The sequence below is a fragment of the Fusarium subglutinans genome (assembly GCF_013396075.1).
Source record: "Fusarium subglutinans strain NRRL 66333 chromosome Unknown NRRL66333_c0000103, whole genome shotgun sequence".
In the NCBI taxonomy this organism is placed as follows: Eukaryota; Fungi; Ascomycota; class Sordariomycetes; order Hypocreales; family Nectriaceae; genus Fusarium; species Fusarium subglutinans.
The window spans coordinates 16,310-34,803 of NW_023502166.1; the positions used below are offsets into that span (position 1 = coordinate 16,310).

At 48.4% G+C, this 18,494-nt stretch overlaps 5 protein-coding genes across 5 annotated transcripts; 1 reads left to right on the plus strand and 4 right to left on the minus strand.

The window, feature by feature from the left end:
• Positions 1-1,321: 1,321 nt before the first annotated feature.
• Positions 1,322-3,181, plus strand: FSUBG_7900 (uncharacterized protein; the record flags this gene model as incomplete). The annotated part of the gene is made up of 2 exons (XM_036686253.1): positions 1,322-2,348; positions 2,805-3,181. 2 exons carry the CDS (start codon positions 1,322-1,324, stop codon positions 3,179-3,181), a joined length of 1,404 nt encoding a protein of 467 aa, XP_036536578.1.
• A 467-nt stretch (positions 3,182-3,648) lies between these two features.
• FSUBG_7901 (RCO3 glucose transporter) lies at positions 3,649-7,550 on the minus strand (the record flags this gene model as incomplete). Its single annotated transcript, XM_036686254.1, has 6 exons — positions 3,649-4,951; positions 5,000-5,278; positions 5,488-5,716; positions 6,510-6,685; positions 6,732-7,477; positions 7,524-7,550. 6 exons carry the CDS (start codon positions 7,548-7,550, stop codon positions 3,649-3,651), a joined length of 2,760 nt encoding a protein of 919 aa, XP_036536579.1.
• A 423-nt stretch (positions 7,551-7,973) lies between these two features.
• Positions 7,974-9,661, minus strand: FSUBG_7902 (4-hydroxybenzoate benzoate ligase; the record flags this gene model as incomplete). The annotated part of the gene is made up of 3 exons (XM_036686255.1): positions 7,974-8,937; positions 8,985-9,401; positions 9,447-9,661. The coding sequence occupies 3 exons, from the start codon at positions 9,659-9,661 to the stop codon at positions 7,974-7,976; spliced, it is 1,596 nt and encodes a 531-aa protein (XP_036536580.1).
• Positions 9,662-11,935: 2,274 nt separating this feature from the next.
• On the minus strand, positions 11,936-13,570 carry FSUBG_7903 (uncharacterized protein; the record flags this gene model as incomplete). Its single annotated transcript, XM_036686256.1, has 1 exon — positions 11,936-13,570. The coding sequence occupies one exon, from the start codon at positions 13,568-13,570 to the stop codon at positions 11,936-11,938; it is 1,635 nt and encodes a 544-aa protein (XP_036536581.1).
• An 891-nt stretch (positions 13,571-14,461) lies between these two features.
• FSUBG_7904 (uncharacterized protein) lies at positions 14,462-18,223 on the minus strand (the record flags this gene model as incomplete). The annotated part of the gene is made up of 13 exons (XM_036686257.1): positions 14,462-15,121; positions 15,189-15,253; positions 15,300-15,343; positions 15,399-15,583; positions 15,634-15,877; positions 15,930-16,063; positions 16,116-16,283; positions 16,329-16,539; positions 16,600-17,124; positions 17,174-17,430; positions 17,495-17,585; positions 17,646-18,032; positions 18,081-18,223. 13 exons carry the CDS (start codon positions 18,221-18,223, stop codon positions 14,462-14,464), a joined length of 3,114 nt encoding a protein of 1,037 aa, XP_036536582.1.
• Positions 18,224-18,494: the final 271 nt, after the last annotated feature.

Sequence of the window (18,494 nt, forward strand, 5' to 3'; positions counted from 1 at the left end):
TTCCAGGTCTCCGAAACATTGTCTCAATAGTAAAGGCGAAGACGCGAGCCCATATCGCGAGGGTATCATATCAGGTGTTTTTGACAGCTCGTCCACGTTGCATTGTAATGTTGCAATCAACATGCAGATTTAAGTGACTTGTGATTAAATCCCATAGGAAATAAGCCGTTCGACGGAATCCTTGCGTGATTGATTCCCGGCGCTAGCACCAAACGTGGGATAACTCGGTAGTTAGCAGATCCACGCTGTCAAGCAACAAGCCATTCTCCTGTCTACACGTGAACAGATCCAGCTCCACTCACGTATCAAACAATGCGGGTTCGTCACATACGCGCATCGGAGAAAGAGAACACTTGCCGAGTTAGGAAGGGGACAGTTCTGTTTGTCAAGGGGGGCGGTGAGACACAGCACGTACATTAGGAGTCCACAGATGCTGAGGTTGGAGATATGTAAAGAAGTGGCGCATTCTAGAAGTTCTGGAAACACTTTGATCCTTCTGGATTGAGTCCTAGAAATGTGATCAATCGAAGGCGTTGTCTCAGGCGTAAAGCCATCAAGTCCTCGTCACGAACAATACACCATCATGACATCAGATTGGTATTCCGCGTTCAGCTCCAGAGCACCCACGCTAAACTGAGACTAGACAAGGAACAATCATGTCACCGGCGCTAAATTAGCATTTCCCACGTCCTGACCAAAAATTGAAACCGGGCCGGGCCTCCACAGCACGCCTCCCAAATCTCCTCCTCCGCAAATGTCAATTGCCACGAGTGAGCGTTTTTAATCTTAGAGTTACGGACAAGCATTTTACTCCTCTGCATCAGGTCTGGCTCTAAAGTCTATGTGGCTAGACTAGAAAGATCTCGATCAATGGCGTACGGGATGGGCTTGGGACGGTTAAATACTAAGCACTCATCTGGGTTCAGGTCATGTTATCAGCGGCAGTGGATTGCCTGTTAGGCTGTTAGCTTGTGCAAATCCCTGCCGTGATCTTCCTCATTCCTGACATGTCCAAACCCGGCAGTACAGAGTGGGAACATTATCCTCTCGCGGGCCACATTCCAGGGTCTTGGCAGGTGTTGTCTTTTCACACACAGTTGGGCTGCTAAAAACGCACAAACCAGTTGGTGAATGTCGATTAAAACAAGTACCTTGTTTCTCCCACTTTCTGTGCCCCTCCCTTCTTTACTGCAACCCTTTCATCATATCAACTGGACACTGCCCCCCCTCCTTGCATGATATCCTGCATGAGAGAGACAAGGCTCCAACCAACACACATTCGAACCCACACAAATCCTGATCGCTTAGACAGCACTGACTAATGGCGCCGCCGTCAGACGGTTTGTCCTCGATCCACTACCGGCCGCTAGATCTGGCGGCGCGTGAAGTGAGGATCCTGGAGCTGCAGCCCTCACCGAATAACGACATCAACGACCGAATCGTGTGTCGACTGGTCCACGAGAAACTATGCGATGCGCCTGATTTCATTGGCCTTTCCGCTCTGTACGGCGACATCACCAAAACCGAGCCCATTCTGCTTAACGGCCAAAAAGTAGCCATACCGTCCGACCTCGCCGAAGCAATCCGCTACACCCGCGAAGTCTTCCTCGGCCCCCGCGCCCAGACCGTCATCAATAACGCCTCCTCCTCAAGGGTCGATCTTGAGACACAACGAACAATCAGTAATCACCAACAGGAACAACAACCATCCTCCCCACCACCATCGCCGACAAAGAAACCCCCCGGATGGCTCCGCTCATTCCTCCGCAAACTCGTAGACCCGGGCTCCGCGAGATGCGACAAACCTCCGCTACGGATCTGGATCGATCTATTATGCATCAACAGGCGCGACAGGAAAGAAGAGGCTGAGCGACGTGCGCACATGGCTCGTGCGTACCGTGAGGCGAAGCTTGTTGTTGGATGGTTGGGAACGAAGGATGCGACGTCTGATCTTGCGGTTGAGATTATACGGGCGTGGGATAAGTGCATGCCGGAGAATTTTGGAGAACCAGGGGATCGTGAGGCGAACCCAGCGAACTACGCGCCGATTCTGCAGTGGATGGGGCCCGTGGCTCATCTCAGCGACATTCCTGAGGGGATCACGGACCCGACGGAAGTACCCAGCTACAGAGCCATCTCTGGCTTCTTGAACAGGCCATATTTTCGTAATACGTGGATTCTGGAAGATATTGCCCAGGCGCAGTTTCCGACGTTCATGGTTGGTGATGGCATTGTGTCTTGGATGCAGATTCTTCGCCTCAATCGCGTCAACGAGGATATTAAAGATCACGGAGCGGAAATGTTCCCCAGCGAATTACGACCTTTACTAGAATACATGCCCCTCGGCAGTGTGTACACTTTTCTTAAGGAGTTTGATCGTCGGCAGAAATTAGAAGAATGTCGGCCTGTGTTCTCGAATACACCTGCAAGTTCTATTAGGAGTTCGGCATCAATGACGGGATTGAAGGCAAAGGGAAGATGAGACTATGGAGTATTCTTTGGGTATTTTAGATGGTATTACGTTCTCGGGTAATTTGTTACATGTATGCTATGGAGAATCAATGGTTGATTATGGTTACGAGTCTGTATTGACGTTCAAGCTTAGATCTAGGCTTAGATAGCGGCGCGAGGTATACCCTATCGTGAGTAATGCCAACTCACCAATTCAATCCACATCTCTTTTCCAATAATTTGTTCTAGAAGCCATGTCGTGATGGTGTTCAGCTGGTATCACCCATGCGCCAAGGTCAGCCCTGCATATCCCATCAAGAATCCTTAGCCCCTTCTGCTGATGTCTAGAAAAGTCCAGAGCCGCGACGGAGCCGCGACGGAGCCGCTCCCCCGACGGACCAGACCTCAACCTCCAGCCCTACACGATGGTGTTGAAAATGTCACCACCCGGCCCGGCAAGCCCCATCTAGAATCAGCCCATGAGCTGATGCCCGTTCTGGTTCCCGACATAGCCAAGCCACAAACATCATGGAATGCCAAGAATCGGAAGATCATCGCTCAGGTTTCAGCCACATCGTTTATCTGCCGAATTAGAATGTCACAGACGGTTGCGGTCGTCGGAATGTTGATTGGCCAACGGTACGATTGTTCTGGAAGAGACTGGATTGGAATGCGGTTGGAGGCCACTGTCTCAGATCGTAGTAAGCTCGCGCTTCGGGCTCGGCGTTAGGTTTGTGATAGCCTATCCTACGTGTCGGAATGTGTGAGATCCGAGTTGATTGGGCCAGTTGTGGTGGAGTCTACAAAGCTCAGCAGGGTTCTGTATTGATACAAATCGAAAGGTAATTCGTAAGACACGTAAGGGTCCCGACGCATCTAGAAAGTTACAGATGCCTACTATGATGGCACGGTTGCTTATTCCGAGGAACCCTCCGCTGTCAGACGGAGGTTTATGCAGCCGTTTTAGGCTGGGCATTGTTATCTGAGGGGGCTTCTTGTGAAACGTCAGCTGGCATGCAAGTTTGCCTGTTTGCTAAGGACTTGTTGTTGGACATGTGATGGATCCTGCCTGTTTCTAGGGTCGTGCTGTAAGCATCCAAGAATTCGGTCGAGTTCCATGTTGCATTGGCAAGCTCGGCCAATGGCGGTTTCACATTATGACTGAATTCGGCGGCAAGGAATGTAAACACAGATTAATTAGTAACTAAAATCCAAATTCACCATCCGAGTCGTCGATCCGTGTGAATTATCCGGCCTTATCGGCGCCGTTTCATGACTCTCGTCGTCCGTCGAGTTGACATTCGATGTTGAATGTTCATCGCCAGCCTGTTGCTCTGGCTGCGCATTCGCGTCCCATCCCGCATTCTGCATCTGTTGAAAGCTCCAAGTAGGGTTGAACCCTGGACTCTCCCATGCATAACTCACTCTTTCGTACATCTCGTCAATCTGCTCTAGTGTCATCTTGCTAGTTTCGTATACCATCAACCATACGAAAGCAATGGAAAGGAGACAACATGATCCCCAGATGAAGAAGATCTTGAGCCCGAATGCGTTTGCGCCTCTGCCGAGGATATATGGTGGTGCGTATGCAACTCCAAAGTTCAAAAGCCAGTTTGCTGTCGTTGATACAGACATGGCTTTTGCGCGCACTTTTAGTGGAAAGATCTCTGAAGTCACGACCCACGCAACAGGTCCCCAGGACGCTGCGTAGAAAAACACGTTGAGGGCACAAAAGACGACAAGGACTATGTTAGCGGCCCCTCCATTAGATTTTTCCATCTTATCCTCAGTTGCCGAGTACACAGCTGCTATCAGCAACTGAGAAACGCCCATGCCTAGAGCGCCAGCCATGAGGAGCTTTCGTCTTCCCCATGATTCGATGACGATGAGACCAGGCACTGTGCAAACGCAGTTGATGATGATCATGGCTAGGTTGGTGAGAAAGGGCTTGTGGACCCCGGCGTTGCTAAAGAAGGTGGTGCCATAATACATAACGAAGTTGATACCAGTTAGTTGTTGCAGCATCTGGAGCCCACAGCCTGTCATGGTTCGGCGGCCAAGAGAGGAGTTTCTTGCGAAGAGAGCTTTGTATGTGTCGTGACCCAGTGTTAGTTCATACTGATGATTTGCAATAATCTCATGAAGCTCATCCACCAGAGCGGGATGCGTCTTATCCAATCTGCGAAAACGACTTAGAGATAATTCTGCCTCTGGCAATCGATCTTTCTTGACGAGAAACCGAGGAGTCTCGGGGAGGTAAAGAATACCAGACGCGAGGATGAGGCCGGGTACGAGTTGTATGCCAAGAGGGATTCGATATGCTGCATCGCTGTCGATATTGGATGTGCCGACGTTGATAGTAGTCGCGGTTAATATCCCCACCGTGATGGAGAACTGATACATGCATATGATGGTCCCGCGTATCCATTTCGGCGCAGTCTCGGACTGATAAAGAGGGACGAGAACGGAAATAGCTCCGACTGCAACGCCAGCAAGTAACCTTTTGCCGTGAGAATAAATCACGAGGTATCAAGGATAAATAACGTACCTCCCGACTAATAACATCGGCGTCGCTCGAGCGCATATTTGAAAGATGGCCCCGACACAAAATGTAGTGACAGCCGCGAGCAATGTCTTACGCCGCCCGATGCTGTCACCAGATGGAGCTGCTGCCAAAGCGCCGATGACGGCTCCACCGCTAAGAATGGCGACGATGAGCGATGAGTCTGCGGGACAGAGATCGATGTGGCCCTCGTCGTCTTTGCAGGATTGATTCGTGCTGAAGTGGTCTTTGAAGACGGACATGGCGAGGATGCCGTTGATGACGCTATGAGTGAGATGAGGTTAGTCGGAGCCAAAGTGTTGCCGATCAATGTCAACAAGGAGAGACCTTTGAGGCTATCTCGCGACAAGCGAACACAACGCGCAGCGCAACATTCATCAGGCGATAAAAAAGAACACAAGGGAGAATAGCGCTGTCGCATGCAGGCTGCTCACCGCGCCGCAGACTCCAACGAGACATTTAAACTGACTCACCCCAGATCATAGCCAAACAACAAACCCCCCGACGCAACAAACAGCCCAATCGTAATAGCCCAACTCGACGAACCGGCAAAGTTACCAGGCTTCTGCCAGCCCATGCCGAGCAGCATCATGTCGATACCATGGGCGAGAAACTTGGTGATCTTTGTTTTTTCAGGAGTGAAGAGAAACAGAACATGGGGAACCAATGAGGAAAATGCGGAGAAGGGGGCGCGCGAATGGTCTGGTGACGTGAGGCTAGGCTGCTATGAGCATCGCGTCGATGGGCTGAAGATGCTGGTTGGTGCGGGTGGGTTCCACTTGATGACTTTGAAAAGCTGGGGTTGGGGACCCTTGATGATGTGACGGGGATGGCGACGCGTCATTGGTTTAGGGAGAGAAGTGGGATTGAGCAAAAAGTGATGACGACTCGATGATAAGGGAGGGAAAAAATGAGGTCCTACCCGGGTTCGAACCGGGGTCTTTGGAAGACTTTGAGGGTGATCAAAATCCAACGTCATGACCACTAGACTATAGGACCGTGCCAATTAAGATCGATGATCAATTTAACTGTAATCTGAGAATATGGACCTGACGTAAGCTTGAGACAGAACTAAACCATGTAAACCATGTAAAACCTCTCCAGGGTACGGAACTAAATAGCATCCTAGTATTATTAATCCAGACTTAAAACTACACGTATGCTTAAGGCTAGTAAAATAAAGAGTAAATATTAGGTTTTTACTTTAGCTTTTTAAGTATAACTTTAAAAAGGTTAGTTATATAATTATAAAAACTGTTTAAAAAAGTAAACAGCTTTGTTCTTATAAACAAGCAAGCTAATATAGATAGAGTTCCTAAAGTTACTGTGTTATTTTCGGACTCTTAGAAAGTGAGTATATAATATTGTATTTTACATTTATCTAATGCAAGTCACGACCCGTCATCTAGAAAACATGTCTAATAAAACTTCCGATCATCAAAACTCTCCAACTTGTCGCTAATGACCTTCCTCGTCAACTCCATCAATTGCTCACCAAGCTGCTCATTCTGCGAAAGCTCATTGCCCAACTCTGGCACAGCAGGAGGACAGATATACTGTCCAGACTTGTCGGTAAGGGTCGCGGCAAATACTGAGCTAGTGGCGCCCTGGAATTGATCCTTCTTAAAAGGTTCCATGCCAATTGACATGGCGTAGCCAGCGAGAGGATACCTAACATGTGTTAGCGAGGATTAAAAAAAAGAGATTATAAACTCACGCTTCGTGGATATGCTCAACGCTCTGCCTGGTACTGACAAATCCAGGATGAGTAGCATTTACCAAGATCTTGGGGTTTCCGGCCATGGTGACATGACGGTCCAAATACCGACTATACAGAATAGCGGCCAGCTTTGATCGTCCATACTGAGGATTCGGTCCAAGATCCTGGTTCAGCTCATCAAGGCTCTCAAACTTAACATCGCTAGGTGCTCCCTGATGAGCATTAGAAGCAAGATTGACAATCCTCACAGTCCCATGCTCATCAGCCGTCTTCTTCAAAAGCTCAAGCAAATAGGAAGTCAGAAGAACATGACCGAAGTGGTTCACAGCCATGTGCTGATCAACACCATACTTTGAGAGCTGGTACGTCATGATTCCCCTTCCAGCATTATTAACAAGAATATCCAAGCGATCAGTAGATTTCTTGATCTGCTCCGCGGCTTTCTTCACTGCAGCCCAGTCGCTCAGATCGCACTGGATCCATTCTGTGCGATTAGCTTTCTCTTGGCCGAGTTCTTCAGCAACGGATTTCTTGGCGCCATTGACGACTTCTTCGGAAATGGAGAGAATGAAGAGCTTGCTTATGTTGTGGGAGAGGAGAGTGTGAGTTACGCCGTAACCGATGCCTTCGCTGCCGCCAGTGACGACGGCGACTTTGTTGGTGAGGTCGGGGGTTTCGGAGAGGGAGAATTGGTGGGTTGCGAGCTTTTCAGCTGGACCACCGAAGTTTTCGGCGATGGTGTTCTAACAAGTCAATTACTGACGATAGATAGGGAGCATGATCTAATACCTTGACGCTGTCTACGATGGAAGACATGGTGCTGATCTGAGTTCTTCTATAGAAGAAGTTGCTTTTGCTTTGATAAGCAAACGCAATTCTTGTTAAAGATGATTGGTGACTGTGGTATAATAACCCTGTAAATATTCTTTTTCCTATTGTGAGATTTAGAGTTTTCATCTGAGTTATAAATGAAAGGAAAGTGCAATATGGATTTCATGCTGTTCAGTTCTTCTCATATAGTGGCTTGGAAAGCTATGAATCACCACTCCACTGAGTCAATGACGTACGTCTTACAGCAACGATCCTCGCAGAAATGATATGCAGTGAGACAAAGGTCGTCATGAATCTGCACTAGTAATTTTATTTGTGTTTGTGCAGTAATTGAGAATAATTCCTGAATCCTGTGCTACCTTCTTCGATCCCATTGTCCGTGATTCCATAACCATCACCATGGAGGCGTTACGTAGACGAAATGGCCACAAAGCTCTTCTCTAGTTTATCAGAGAACATGTTTTCTACCGCCTTCCTCATAATATTTCCTTTTGCTGTTCGTGGCAGTGTCCCCTGGGGTACAACAAAGACCAAGCGCGGGTTGTCAATTCGCTCATGGAGATACTTTCGCGCATGAAACGGCGATATCCTGCGCAGTATTTCTTCCTTGAACATTGCCAAATCGTCATCGCCTGTTTCTAATATATCGTCATTCTTGGGCTCGACAATAATGGCTGGACTGGGACGTCCAGATCCAATGACGGATACAGCGGAGATCAGATCAACCTTGCAGACTTGCATCGCTTCTGCCTCCAGTGATCCAGCGTCACACACCAAAGACAACTGCATCTTGATTCTGTCATCCACTCGTCCTTTGTATAAGTACTGATTCTCTCCAACGCGTTGGAAGAGGTCACCAGTATGGAACTTGCCATCCGCCTTATCTCTGAGTGATGGATGAGGACAGTCATCTGCATCTGCGGGTATGACAAGCTCAACAAGTTGTTCCGACGAAGATGAAGTTCCGCAAAGAGGAATAAATTCACAACCTGACTCTGGAAATGGAGTGAGGTGTTGAGAAGTGGCAGATGCTTGCATCGATAGCCCAATCTCTGTAGAACCGTAGGTATTGACAAGCTTAATCCCTTGTTCATGAGCCCACGCTTGATCCGACGGCTCCAGAACTTGTCCAGCATGAAGGATGTGGTGCAAACTCTGAAGTTGCTCAAGTAAGACGTTGTTGGTGCGTGCTTCCCGGATGAAGACAGAAAGAAGAGCTGGGAAGATGTTGAAGGCCGTTAATCTACCGTGGGTAATCATACTCTGCAACTCAGAAGTAGGATAGGGAATACTCTTGGGCATAATCAAACAGCCTGCGTTAGCTAGTGCTTCTGTAAGATTGATGGTGTTGCCTACATGGGCATGAGAACCCCTGTAACGGATCAGCTTTGGAACACGAGACGCTGCGAGAGAACTGACATGAGGCAGTACACAGGCTGCGGTCCGGTGCGAGTATATGGCTTGTTCTTACGAATCAAGCAGTCCATCCATTTTACAGTAGCTGGAACCAGTTTGGGAATTCCTGAAGTTGAGCCTGAGGTGTGAAATATGGCCGAGACTTTATCGCCGTTTAAAGCAGTAGTCGCTTTTTCAAGCTCAACATTGTGCGGCGCAGCTTTTTCTTGGTCCCTTTCGCTGAGAAATGTTGGAAGCGGGCAGTCTTTTACCAAAGATTCACAGCCAGCATCATGGATCAATGCAGCAGCGTTGCTCTTGCCCAGGAGTTCATAGACTACCGATGGGTTCGTCATGCGAAGTGAGAAAAGTTGCGGGATGAAGCCGGCTCTTTGAAGAGACAGATAGTGTAAGAGATCCTGGTATGACCATCCTCTCATCCTGCCAGATGTCAGATAGGCGTGGCTGCGGAGACAAATGACCTACCAAATTCCCACTACGGCACCTTTCGCAATGCCAGCCTGTGATAAAACATACAACCACGCTTTCGCCGCATTTTCAACATCATTACAGTATTCAGCATATGTGATAGTCTTGTAGTCAGTAGGCGATTCTGGCAACAGATATCTCACTGCCGCAGCATCCCCATGAGACTTGGCGAGCGTTTCGATGATAGTAAGAGGTGTATGAAAAGTTCTCATCTTGGCTAGTGCTTAACAAGACGTACTCGCCAAGACCAAAGTCAAGAATCTGTTCAATTTATACATCTTTGCGTAGGATCCTCCTACTAGGGTAGTCTCACTCAGCGCCAGCCCAGAGAGGACATAACAAGATGAGTAAGAAATTAGACCAAGAAACGGGATCCGAAAATGAGGAGAAGTAACGGTTACACAGCATCTCAAGTTTTACAAATTCGATCAGCCAGTTATTTCTATGTTCTGTTATAAATAGTCGCCGATTACTAAAGCTTATTGTAACTCATGGCTGCGGCGTGGCGGCGTGGTATAAGCTTACCCTGCCATGCTTATCTGCAAAGGTACAGGCATTCAGAGGACCGCCTAACCACATGATCTTTAGCTAATGGTTGTAAGCATCTACATTAGGGTGCAAGATTCACGGCTATAAATGGAACATAATGACCGTACAGCCCTGCACAAGGAAGCGTGGTTGGATGGATCTCTTTAGTAGTACTGGATGTATTGTATTATAGAGCAGTATGACATTTATTTGTAATCGTGGATGGCGGTACCGGCTTAACCTAATTTCACACCTGTCGCAGATGTTGATGGCTTTGCGGAGTGGTGATCTTGGTTGGTACAGTGACCAGCGAAGTAACATCTACTCGACGGCCCCGAATACTAGCACAGTCCAATCAAGCAGACGATACATCCAAATGCGGGGATGCATGCATGCCTGCTTCGATCTGAGCTAGGTGATAACTACCAACAACGACGATCTTTTTATGCCAAGTATAATTCTTCAGTGACACTGCTGTGGTGCCCCTAAACCATCTTGTCTTGGACTAGCTTGCCCGTTTCTCTCACGATATGGACACTGAACCCCAAGGAATGGGACAGCCAGAGTATAATCAGTAGATGTTCCTCAATTCCTGCAACGGCTGTCGAGCTCGCAAGGTTAGATGCATCAGTTCGTCATCCAGCAGCCTCAGCTTAGGCCCTACTCATCGTCACCGTTACATAGTAACTCGAGCCGGATACAATATGCATCAACTGTTGTGTAAGTGGAGCTTCTTCGCCTTTGCCAAGATGCCATCTGACCCTACTCGTACCTAGCAGAGGAGACCGGAAGATTGCCGCTTTTCCTCGCACCGAAGTTCGTAAACCTGGTTGGCCAAAAGGTCACATACGTCGGCAGTCTACGGATCATGGCACAGCTGACCCCGTCACGCCTCTGTCACAGGCGCCCTATTCCCCCGGTGCACGATCATAGCTTGACAATTTTACGACGTCATCTCCGCGTATATCCGTGATTGGGAATTCCGACGCCGGAGCCCCAGTAGAGCCTTCAGCTGCCAAACACTGCACGTTACGAATCAAGTATCTTCTCCTTCCCAGCGGACGACCTAAGGTAGTGATCATGGTAAAATAATCTTTCCCATCTTGCTCCACCTACTAATTTAACGGCCCTTTAGACCAATGAAGAAGATGGTGAGTGACCCGAGTATACTAAGATTCCCCTTTACATGCCTTTTGGTCTCTTCCCTTTACAATGCCCTATGGCTTACAGCAAGATTTATTAGTTATTTTAAAAGCTTATATTAGGAAAAATGACACTTTATTATTACTTATCATCTGTTTTTATAGCCTAATGCTTAACCTCAGGCCGCAGTTAGGGCCATAGATGGTCATACTGTCAACAATAAGCTCAACGTGCCCAACGCACTTATCAAGACCATACTGGACCAAACAATTGGCGCAGCTGTCAACGCCTTTCTATTATGTTTCTTTGTATGTATTGGAAGTTAGTAGTGGTTCCTTCAGTTAGTTCAGGGTATAAGATTGATTATGCGAGCATTGACTAGTTATTCATTATCAACACATCGTACAAGGACTTTTTCCTTCACCTAGTGGCGGGTTGGAAGCTGTGGCCGGCCCTTAGGTTTATCAGCTTCACGTTTCTTAGAACTGTTAAGGGCAGAATCCTGTTCGTCGCCTTGGCGAGTATCGTATGAGGAATTCATCTTAGCTAGGTTGGAGCAGATTAGTCTAAGCTAAATACATGGCCAAGGAGGAGACAACTACGATAAACGCAGCAGTAAAGGATAGTTAAATTTAAGATTGGGCTAAATCACATGCAAAGCATGCAGAAACCGGGCAGTGTATGCAAACGCCCGTTGACATAGCCATTATGTACAGCAGGGTATCGTAGCTCACCCTGGCGACAGGGGGTTGGGAATACACCGTCCAGTCCATATCTTTATACTCGTAAATACAATAAGTGAAAATAGAAAAACCTTAATCAAATCTTACAGATCTTGCAGACTTTCTCCGTCTCGGTTGTCCAGGCGGATCGGGCACTGGGTACGGCGGCACAGGCGCTCGAGCGGGTTCTTCATCTTCTTCATCTTCCGTCTGGACATACGCAAACCGACCAGGTCTGACCTTCTGTTGATCGCCTTCTACAATCTTCCTCTCCGGTGGCCGAGCATCACTCCTTTGGATAACCGATGTTTGTAGCCTTCTCCTATCCTGAGATGCAACACTCTGTGTTGAGCTGACTCTTGTACGTGCAGGACGTCGAGGGTCTTCGTACATCTCGTCGTCGGCATCTAGCCTGGATGGAACCTGTCGGGTACGTCCTTGGTTCGATGACTGTGGATCTTGTGGTGGTCTGATGATGGATGGAAGATTCTGACGACGACGTGGCGCTGCTCGAATTACAGTAGGCGATGATGGTGTTTGTACTGAGGAGCCTGAGGCAATAGATGGCTGACCTCTCAAGACCAAGGGTTGTGGCCTGCTTTCGTAGGCATCGCGAAGTCGCTGCGGTGCTGGCTCATACTCCAATCCGTCCTCAAGCTGAAGATACTCCAGGATAGTATCGAGTTTTGACCGTATCTCCTGTGCGTCCTGCTGACTGACCAGCGCCATCTCTCCATCATGTTCCCTTGCCCTGCCCTGAAGAAGATCCATCATTGTTTGCCTCGACGAGAGCCCTAATGAGTCTTGATATTCCGGTCTTTGTCTATCTTCGAGCAGCCGGTAGATGATACTTGTGAGTTGACGAGACCTTTCCCTTTCTATGTTCAGGGATCTCGTGTCATCACTGGTATACTGGCTTGTGACTGATGGGCTTCGCCGTGGACGGCCTTGGATCCTCCCTGGGTCGGATTGTATGTCGGCTTGGTACACCTGACGTTGGAGGTTTCTGAGTTCAGCCATGATGTCTTGCATAGTTATACCTTCTTCTGACGATGATCTCTCCATTGTGGGTATAGACGGTCGCTTCTGGCGAGGCCTCTGGTATGCCACATCCCTTCGAAGGCTACTCAGGTTAGGCTCGGTCTGTGGTTTCGGTTGTCGCAAGGGTTTCGGCCGAACTGGAACTCTTTTCGGCTCCCGCACTGGGTACTCAGGATACGGTGGGATCTCCTCCTCATACCCGTAAGAATCGGAGGGAGCGTATCCAGGGTCAGAGTATACGGACGGTGGCACATCGTATCCAGGTGGGGTGAAGTACTGGGGATCTCGGACAGTTACTCGTGGGGTAGAGAAATATCCTCCGCCTCCAGGATATGTATAAGGGCTGGTATAGCCAGCTGGCGGCGGGACATTTGGTGATGGGTAATAAGACGCGTTTGTATTTGCTGGATATGCACCCGGCGGCGGAGGAAGATATGTGCTGGGATCGATGCCGTAGCGCATCGCCTGCCTCATTACCGGATCGCCAGGCGCCTGCGAAGGGAAGTCGTTGGTATGTGTTCGATAATGTGTAGGCTTTTTATGCCGAAGTTTATGTCCACGGTTTGATGTTTTGGGTTGCTTGGCTTCTTTCTTGCTTGGTGACGCGCTCTTAGCTTCCTCCTCGTCATGTGGTGTCTCTTCTGGGGGGTGACCCTCTGCGTCATCTGATGGCGGGGGTGTCGACATGGTGACTAGGCCAATCACGTCAAAGACAAACAAAGATGAGAGAAAGATCCAGTGAATATCTCACAATAAATAAGAACCGTTCGAGATTGAGTATTAAATCGAGGATCCGCGAGCTTATCTTGATCTGGGCCCCGAATCCACAAGTTAAAACCTGATGAGGCTCTGCTTAGGTTGCCTCGTTTTCGTTAGGTCGCAAATGACTGACGTGGACGAAGAATGCCTTGCGAGGGAAATGCATCTGCTATTGGGCTGTTCACTCCCGCTGTCAATAATGTATCTTCATTGCCCGTGTTGCGTTCCGCTGCAGAAGTACAACGTTGAGCGACGCATTCTCCAACAACATCATTGGTGGCGTGATATCTTTGTTGGACACTAGAACCGGAAACGGGCGGGTTGGGTGCAACCGAAATGCGAGCGTGATCATGTGCATGACTTGGTCAGGTTACAGTGAGGGATAAAGTCTGCCGATGTCTGGGGTTGACTAAGAAGCTTGAAATGCTATGCTAGGTTTCGATGAATGAGGGAATCGAATGCTCCAGAGACAAGAAGAAACCAGAGGTTCTTCAAGGACTGCTGGGAAATAGTGAACATGTTTGGGTAAAAAACTGCCGTGAACCCCGGATTGAGGCCATCAGGATGTCGAAATGGGCAGATGCTGACCACCTTTTCTGCACGTCGCACTTTGTATCGCCAATCACGCGGCTCCATCCGCTGCATGTGCATGTCCCGTTCTGCGGCCAGACTAATTCGACTGGCCGAGTCAGAGCGGATTGACGTTGTTCAGCACGCAGAGATAAGAGGAGTAACATTAATCCCTTCCCGATGCAACCAACAAGTACAGTATATATCTACCAAGCTTTCTGTGCTGACTTGAGTTATCAGCCATAAGGCTCACCAGCGAGTAAACTCCATACCCCCCAAAACGCCATCAATAACCATCGGAGAAGGTCCAAGTATGTTTCCCAACAACTTTTCTCCCGGCGTTAGCTTCTTGTCTAACTCCTCCCAGGTCGTGGCCGCAAGATTTGCGTAGTCATTCTTATCGCCGTTGCCATCATTACCAACTAGATCAACCCGAAACGTCAGATCATGAAAGTTGTAAGTCTTTTCTTGGTTGAATCCATCGAGGACCTTGATCTTCTCAATTATCGGATCCGTTGTCAAGGCAGGCGACATGAGTACTGCCATATAATCTGATGACATGCTTTCGAACCGTGGGAAGGGAACCTTCAAGCATAACTTATCGCTCTTGATATCAGACGGCCGAGTCAAGTTGCGTCGACCATACGAATCATCAACAAAGTCGCGGAAACCGCTTGTTTGATCGGAGAATGACCAGGTAAGTCTGAAGGAGTCGCCGAATTTGTAACGATCGCCTTTCATTCTGGATATTCCGGAAGTTTCGGCGGGTTCCAGTCTCCAGTAGCAGGGTTCGTCTGTGCTGCTGATGGACGGAAGATACACTCCTTGCGCATTACGGTATACCGTTAAGGCTAGATCAGCCTTCGGCAATGCAGCTGATTTGATGCATAGTAGCGTATCAGGGCCGATCTGAGCACGAATTAGTCTGACTCAGCAGTCACACATAGAAAGGGCATGGATCTTAGATTTTGCTTACGCTATGCCCTCTAGCGATCTCTAACCGCCATACTACATGACTGAATGCATTATCTGTTTTGGTCCCTGAAGAGGTCAGCCGGTTCTCAACACAAGACGGCGCTGCATTTACCAAGCTCTGCTCCGGACGGAAACATCAAGATTGGTGTTTGAGTCCTATAGGTTCAGAATATTAGGCATTGGAAGTTATAGTAGATTCATGCAGACGGACCTGTTTGGCTCAAATAGTGGAGTAGTAGAAGCACCAGGGTTCTGAGCCGTAATCTTGGTCATGTCGCCAATAAGCCCGAATGGTCCGTTCCGGAATGCTTCCTTCGGGGGTTGATCTGGGACTCTAAGATTCGTGCGAACTGGTGTTACCGACTCGTTTGGGCGATGTCCAAGATAAGCCGGTATCTATACCAGGATTAGTAAGTGACTGCATCTGGTCAGTAAGTATAGCATACCTTCTTCTGAGATATGACGCCAAAACTCTCGTTCTGGCTGGCAACCTTGAACCGGACATGCAGCATCCTCGATTCGGGAATGACCATGTATTCACTGAGCTTAGGTGCCGCAGCAAAGAACCAGGACCTAGTTTCGCGATATCCGGTCATCTTTGAGATAGCGTCAACAATCGGTGTCAGTTCAGTCTGCTCAATGATACGCCAGTTGTTGAAGTTTGCGACAGAGCCACTCCAGGCCGGTGGGCTGCCAACCAACAATTAGTAAGCTCGCATTCCCAAGACAGTCCTCAACTCACTCTGCTGCGAGGATGGAGTTTCCGCCAGTAGCCTCAAATCCCATACTCTCGTTCGCTTTCGCACTTCTGCTGTGACTTTCTCCACCGTCTTGGCTCTCCTTGGACCCTTTGACGTTTCCTTTGGCCCCGAATGGCTACAATCACACATGATTAGCTCGACAGTAGAAATTCAGATGTGAGACCTACAGTGGAAACAGCAACTCCCAGTTGTGCTTTGAAGGACTGCTTATCTTTGCTCTGCTGGACAGCTTCATCACTCTCAACAACCTTGGTCGTCTGGAGGCAGCCTCCAAGAGTGACTGAATGACAGAAAAGGTGTCCAAAGGTACTATAAAGCTCTCGGAGAGCGTTAATCTGCTATCTTTTAGTATCAATCCTTGGCGTGATCTTACTACTTACGTTCTTGGTCTGCTTGATACCGTCAAGAGCTGCACGAAGCTCCTCAGTTGGCTCTAGATCTTCTGGTCTCAGGAAGACATCAACGCGAGGGAACATGTAGCTTCCAAACATTCGTTTTGCATAACCCTTTTGGGTCTTCGTTCCACCAGAAGTGTTTTCTTGGGCAGCGCCGCCTGTGACACCTACTGAGTAGCCACTCCAGCCTCCAGAACTGGAGACTCATTTCAGCAAGAGTTGCACACAATTCACAATGCGTCTGAGAGTGACTTACGCAGAAGCTTCCACCGAAGACGCACTGAAATGATTTCTGGCCATTGATTCCTGGAACTCGTTGCTGACCATCGTTATCTCGATTCTAGATCTGTCATTGATTGCATATGATGGAATTGCCCCGAGCTTTGTTGGAATGGGCGCCTCCACATCTTCTGCGGTGAGTGGCTTGTCTATGTCGACAGCTGCTTCAGAATTCTCTGTGATTGTTGGTTTCTCGGTTTTGACGGCTCCCTCAGTTTCTTGTCCTTCAGCCGAGGCGTCTCCCGAAGTATCCGGGGACTTGTCAGTGCCGGGTGTTGATGCTACAGATGTCTCGGTTGAGGTTTCTGGAGATATCACTGGCTGTTGAATAGCAGGAGCAGGAAAGGCTATCGGTCTCGGTGGCAGCTTGTTTCTAAGTCGGAAGGCCGGGGTGGTGGCTCGCACAATCCTTTTTGTCCCCTTATCGACTTTCCAGCCATATAATAGGCAACAGTTCCTTAGCACCGAGTCCCAATCGGCTTCGTCCATTTGACTCGTGTATCTTTACCTCGATTAGCATAGCGTAAGTATCTGTGATAATAACTGCTTACTTGAGTGGGGATGCCTCGCGTGCAGCGATGTCAGAAGCACGTAGATTTTCCTGGACCTGCAGAGCTGTCGTATCGGCATGCATCTCCTCTGCCGATCTGTCTTTGAAGCTGAGGTCAGGCTTCATTTGTTCCATAGCCTGCAAGACATCTTGGCTAGCACCATGGAATTTAGAAGCAGCGGCAGAGACCTTTGCATCACTACTTCGATAGCGTATTAGTATAGCTGGTGTGCCGTCAGATGGGTCAACCTTTGCATTCTATCCCATGATGAGCATATTAAATCAGACTAAATCAAGGAAATGGCGGCCATCCGTCACTTACATCCAGAGCGAGGTACTTCTGCAAGGTCAATTCATCTCCAGCTGCTGTGCCATCGAGAGAACAGAACGTGTGCATTTTTGGATCTGCGGACCTGATTAACAGTTAGCTAAAGACTCAGTCTTCCCATGCTCCATATTTAAAGTCATCTCACATCTTCCCGATCAGGCGTCGCAACTCTCCCAAGAGCATTGTTGATGGATCCTTGCCTTTGAAAGCCGATGCATGAAGCGATCCGACATTTTTAGCATTTTCAGGGTTATCCCCAACTTGAATAAACTTCATGATAAATGAATCCTTCAGAGCAGCGCTTTGGCTAGAAGCAGGTTCAGAGGTTGGGGCGATCAAAACAGTAGGGATTTTGGCTTCGCGCATGGCACTACTACGCATCATCTTCTTGTATGTCTCGAGGGTGACATCTTCAGGAACGAGGGAATAATCGTCGGCGCAAAACTTGAACGTCTGTTCACTGCTCAGAGCTTCGTTTATCTTGGTTCTTATTTCAGCCAGCGTGATACGGGACTGGAATGTTGAAGCCTCGCTATTTTCTGATTAGCTCAGGTCTTGACTTGTCACTGGAAAAACCAACTCTGCGAATTTGAGAGTCGTTACAGCCATGCGGCCGATAGCAACAGACGTATCGCCGTCTTGACCCTGTTTGGGTGCTGTGGTGAGACTGTACACTTTGACGAATACATCTTCCTTTGCTTCTTTTGGCGGCTCTGCAGACATTATGATTTGATCAAAGATTCGCGTGTCGGAATTGATGGGACTCTGGATTTGTAAACAAATAAGATAAAATGGGTGCTGGTAGGCAAAGTCTTGGGCAAAGATATACAGTGTATGAGAGCGCTGTGTGAAGTCTCAGTAACTCAAACAACAGACGATCTCGCAAAGAACGATAGGGACACAAGAATAACTCGCCCTCAAGATGAACGCGAATCAGCTGAATGATTGGGCATTGTCCTTCATAAAACTAACCTTTATCAGTTGTTTTGGCAGG